The 6,000-nt window shown below is 31.5% G+C and overlaps 1 protein-coding gene across 1 annotated transcript; it reads left to right on the top strand.

Moving 5' to 3' along the window:
- The first annotated feature begins 3,820 nt into the window (after nt 1–3,820).
- Nucleotides 3,821–4,840, top strand: LOC107639750 (calcium-binding allergen Bet v 3). The gene has a single exon (XM_016343338.3). The coding sequence runs from the start codon at nt 4,097–4,099 to the stop codon at nt 4,652–4,654; it is 558 nt and encodes a 185-aa protein (XP_016198824.1). The 5' UTR covers nt 3,821–4,096; the 3' UTR covers nt 4,655–4,840.
- Nucleotides 4,841–6,000: the final 1,160 nt, after the last annotated feature.

Raw genomic sequence — 6,000 nt, 5'->3', positions numbered from 1 at the left:
AAATCTGAAACCGATGAAATAGAAAGTTGAAATGAGTTGTTTACCAAAAAAAAAAAAAAGAAAGTTGAAATGAGTTAGACGGTCCCAAGGAACAGAAGCATCACTAGGACCGTTTGACTCTGACCCAATTAATTTTTTTTTAAAGATGAAAAAGAGTAGAGCCGCATATGTGTTTAAATACAAATCCATTCCATTTAAATAAAAAATCAATTAAAATTACATTAATTTAAATTTGATTAGATTCAATTTTTGGTAAAACGCATGAATTGAATCGAATTTTAAATATAATTCTCAAAATCGATCCAATATAAATATGCATTTGGCAGGAAAAAAAAGATCCTTCAAGTGCTGATCCCGGTGGGGTGGGTTTTAGACTTTCAGGTAGATTATCAGGTTGGGTTGGCCTAGCAAACCACATCCAAGAACAAAAAAAATATATGCATGAATAAAAAAAATTGAGTATTATTAAAAGTAAAATTTACCAAAAGCATAAACGATGTTTATGATATTTTTTTATAATTTTATGATATAAAAAATATTTTTTATCTTATTTTCTTTTTCATCAACTAGTTTTATTATCAAATATGAATAATATTAGAATAAAATGTATTTTTTTATCTCTAATATTTATCAAAAATACCCTTATATTTTAATTTATTTTAATTTTATTTTTTAAATTTTCAATTTACATTAATTTTATCCTTTCTGTATATTTTTTTCAGATAATATATTTTGTCTAATTTTAACCCTCCCCTGTGCCCATCATCATTATTTCGCACATTCTCTGTCTCTTCACCACTATCCAACGCATTATTTTCACCATTGTCACCTACTACACACACTGCAATGTCCCTATTATCCAACAGTATTTCACACAACAACAAAATTGCAATTTCCTTAACAATGTACCTTCCCTTTTCCTTTAACTTCCAAATGTGAAGATTTGAAAAGAGATGCCACAAGTTGAAATCAATAAGATACTTTGCATCCGTTACTATCAATTAGCTTCTACTTGCTTCAATGAAAAAACTTTTAAAACTTTCTAGTAGTAATAGATAGCCCTGAAATGCAGTAACTCCATATTAGATATCAAGAAAAAAAAGAGATCCCCATATGCTACTACCCAGAAATGTTACTTGTCACTGCTACTCCCTAGAAGAAGAAGAAAAAGACATATTTTCTTATTTAAAAAAAGAGCCAACTTTCCAAAAAAGAAAAAAAGATTTCAGTTTGAGTTTGGTCCAAAAACTAACTCATATGTAAAGCAAGAAGAACAAGGACAAATTCAAAAAAAAAAAAAAAAAAAAACTTAAAACAAAAAGGGACAGAGTAGTGAATGATGCATACTTTGGCAACAGAAGATAAAAGCAATGGGAGCAGGTGCTTCCACCAGAGAGAAAAAGGAACTATTTTAGTCTAGTAACAGTATAAAAATAGTGTTTTCACGAGAAATGATGAAATGCAGTAATGAGAGAGGGAGAGAGGAATGTGACAATGATGGTGGTGGTTTTATGAAGGGGGTATAATTAAAAAATAAAAAGTTAATATAATTTTGGTCTTTAAGGTGGAGTTAAAAATTTTTTGTTTTTAATCTTTTTTTACATATAAAATCATCCCTAAAATTCAACTTGATTTTAAAATTATCCTTCGGACAATTATACCTTTACCTCCAATCACAAATTTATCATCTCCTCTCTTGTTCTGTTTCTTCATCTTCTTTATCCCTGCTCAATGATTTCCATAACCTTGTTTCCATGGTAATTCTTCGAATTCGAGTTGGGATAAAATTCAAACTCGTTTACAAAACTTGAATTCAGATTATAAAAAACGGACCAAAATATTTAAAAAAATTCAAGCAACTTGTACTAAAATTTGTGCAACCTTAAATAATAATTAAGACCTTAAATAATAATTAACAAATTCAGCAGCATCAATATTTCAGATTCAAGCTAAATCAGAAGCAGAGATTTACCTAATCAACAGAGCATGACATTGTAGTAACATTAACATATCCAAAATCCATATCATCAATAGACAAATTCGATCTTATATTTCAGGCCAAATCAGAATCACCAAGCAACAAATTTAGATATTCCACAACAAATTTAGATTATGTAAGACAAACAAAAAATCCAGTTCACACAGAAGAAGAAGAGGAGGATCGGATTTCAATTTACTAGTTCAACCACAGCAGTTACAAGCAACGTCAACAGAGATTACAGAATAAGTCACAATTCAGCACGACGAGTGGGGAGGAACAGCGGAACAGCGGCGGACGGTGAGGGTCTTGGAGCAGCAGCGAGGACGCGGGGAGCAGTGACGAACGGCGAGGAGAGCAGCGAGTAGGGAGGAACAACAGCGAGCGGTGAAGGGCGAGGACCGGCGGCAGTGGAGGACGCGAATCCCTTCAGCTCGCGCATCCCTCTCTCTCTATTCGCAGTTAGTGATGGTGGCTCAACGGCGGCGACGAGCCTAGTACGACGACGCGGCTCAACAGCAGCGACGAATCTAGTACGACGGCGGCTTCCTTCCCCCCTCGTGATCCTTTCCCTCATTTAACCTGTTTTCTTTTTTTTTTTTAATTAAGGATATTTTCGGAATAAAAATTAAAAATTTGGTAAAATAGACAATTTTAAAACTAAGTTAAACTTTAGGGACAATTTTATAAGAAAAAAAATTGGGGACGAAAAAAATTTTCAACCCCTAATTTTGGGACCAAAATCGTACTTAACTCTAAAAAAAATGTTAACCGAAAACAGAAAAACTAAAAGTGATGTAGATCGAAAATTTAAAAAATAAATATATTTTTAAAAATTTAGATAAAAAATATATTTTATTCATAATATTAATATATATAATATTTTATCTTTAACAAAACCATTTAGTCAAAAAGTATTGATAAGTTATTTTTGGACCCAACAAATTAAAAAAATACTTTTTCATGTCGATATAAAATAAAGATGCCTATCTAGATCCATTCCCCATAACTCTTCATTTTTGGACCGCCACTCCGTATCATTCAATGCTTAGCATCTAGATACGCCTGCATGCATTAAGATATGGAGCCTATGATAGTTGAAATTCAAAGTTGGCATCTATCGTGCATGCCAGCATGTCAATTATTATTGTCAAATGAATGAAACCTTATTAGTGAAGGACAAATACAATGGATGACTTGAAAAAGTCGTTTCTGGTCTTCTAGAATATAACATTCAAGTCAATCACCTATTTTCTCCTACTTTGCATCTCCAAATGTCAAAAGATAAAAAAGTCCTAAGGGATCCATTAGACTAAAAAAATTCCTACTATTGTAATTTTTTTTTTATAAATTTTGATATTATAAATTAAAATAAATAGTGATAGAATTTTTTAAAATATATTTTAAATGCAAAAATAAAATTTTAAATTAAAAAGTACTAATAGACTATCCAAATTTATTATTTTTAGTCATTAATAATTAAAAATAATAAATTTGATTATTCGCTAACATTTTTTATTTAGATTTTTTTTCCTATTTTTGAGTAGTTAATAAAAAATTATATAATACTGCTATGACATTAGAACGAATTTAACGTTACGAGAGGACGAAGAATATCATTTTTCAAATCACAAAGTACTTAGACCAAATATCCTCTGGTCATTCGTTTATTATTCTGTTGTACTAATAAACTTATGATTAAAGTAAACAAAGGAAAATTCATTAGACACTAATAATAATGAGAAACGGTCCTTCAAACACGCAAAGCATGGAATAGTCCCCTTTGGTTGGCCACCAAACACGCACACACCATCTCTTATAATTAATACATAGCATCACACACCACACACCATTCACAAGAATTCAGGACCATTAGCTATGGTATATAGGGTTCCACACATCTAGCTACCTTAACATTTTCCTTATTTTTTCAACCATAAACCTATTTTTCACCATACAAAACTGAAAACCCATCTCAAAGGGCAAGTAACGTATGTGTAACAACATATAATTGCATTCTTATTTTAAAAATTTCTTTCTTCTTCTCAATAGAAAGATTGCATATATATTATTATAACTTCAAGTATAACACGAGCACTTAAAAATAAGCCAAACTAAATGGGACAAGAAAAGAAGATGACTCAGCCGTCTTCGTTTAGGCTCAGAAGCCCGAGCCTAAACTCCATCCGGCTGAGAAAGATCTTCGATATGTTTGACAAGAATGGCGACGACATTATCACGGTGAAGGAGATCAGCCAGGCAATGAACCTTCTAGGGCTGGAGGCGGACACGGCGGAGCTAGAGAACTTGACGAAGTCGTATATAAGTCCGGGGAACGAGGGTTTGGCATTCGAGGACTTCTTGAAACTGCATGAGTCTCTAGGGGAAGAATACTTCGGGTTCATGGAGGCGACGAATGACGAGGAAGAGGAGGAGAAGATGAAGGAGCAGGAGGAATCGGATCTTTGGGAAGCGTTTAAGGTGTTCGATGAGAATGGTGACGGTTACATATCGGCGAGGGAGCTTCAAGTGGTGTTAGGGAAGTTAGGGTTGTCTGAAGGGGATGAGATTGAGAGTGTTCAGAAGATGATTGGATCTGTTGATATCAACCATGATGGTCGTGTTGATTTCTCTGAGTTCAAGAACATGATGAGATCCGCCATTGTTAAAAAATGATCAATTAGCTTCATTCCAATTTCTACTTTTTTTTTAGTATATCAAGAAGTACTGTTTTTGATAATTCTGTGGTAGAAATTCTGTGACATGTTATGGTACTTCTTTTTTTATGGTTGAAGAATTTTCTTTCTATCAACATTTTCAGAAGTTTCTAAATTGTATAATATTGGTTGATATATTTTTGAATTTTAATTTTTTTTTGGCGTAAGACGTAATTAACTAGACTTAATGTAAATTGCTAGTATTATATTTTTTTTTTGGTGACGAATTGCTAGTATTATACAAGTTATGTTTGCAACGTTTTGCTTTTAATTGTTTCGATACGTGCTTCAAATATTCGTGATATGAAGAGTTGAAGTGTTATTTAGAAGATATTAGTTTATATTTTTAGAATATTTTAATGTAATGTATTTTAATTTTGTTTATTTAATTACTAGATTGCATAGTTGTCAGAACCGAATCGGTGATCGAACCGGTCAGGTCACTGGATCACTGGATTACTGGTTCAACCGATGAGTTACTGGTTGAACCGTTTGACCCGGTCCTATGTAAATAAAAAATAAAAAATAGTCAAAAGTTTAAAATTAAAATTTAAAATACGTATTTTTACTAACATTTTAAAAATATCAAGTTATTTTAAAACAATATGGAACATGAACAATAAATATTTTGTTATTTTTACTCTATCACAAATATTTTTATTTTGTTTTTATATTAAAATAACTATTATTTTTAATTTTTAATAATTTATTAATTAGTTTATATCTATTATACTATTATATACTACAAGTATTTATTAAAAAATAATATTAATAGATATTATATAATTATAAAAAAATAAGTGAGTTTATAATTATTGTTAAATAAAAATATAATTAATTTAAAAATGAATGAGTTTATAATTAAAATTAAAATAAATTAAATAAAAGTAAACTATTTGATAAAAGATATCTATATGTATTATAATTTGCATAAATTTTAATAGAAAACACGCTAGTTTGGTGGTTGTGGAGTCTTTTAGTTTTCTTGAAGGGAGGGGTTCGGACCACACCTCAAATATTTAAAAAAATTTTCACTCCCAGACGGTTCGGTCGGACCGGTTCGCACCGGTTCTTTCCGAATTTGACCGGTTCACACCGGTTCAATTCTTTGTACGGTCCAAACACCGGACTGAATCGGTATGGGTCCGATTCATCGGTTTTCCGATTGAATCGGTCGGTCCGGTTCGGTTCTGCTGACAATGCTAGATTGGGCCTTATGTTTATGGGCTTTAGGGGTTTTTTTTGTTTTAACCTAATAAGAGGTTATACATACCTCCTTAGCTATTGTAGTCATAGTATAGAATG

Source organism: Arachis ipaensis, chromosome B4 (assembly GCF_059453495.1).
Source record: "Arachis ipaensis isolate K30076 ecotype BB chromosome B4, ASM5945349v1, whole genome shotgun sequence".
In the NCBI taxonomy this organism is placed as follows: domain Eukaryota; kingdom Viridiplantae; phylum Streptophyta; class Magnoliopsida; order Fabales; family Fabaceae; genus Arachis; species Arachis ipaensis.
The sequence above is the reverse complement of the archived record's forward strand: the minus strand, read 5'-3'. Positions and strand labels throughout refer to the sequence as shown.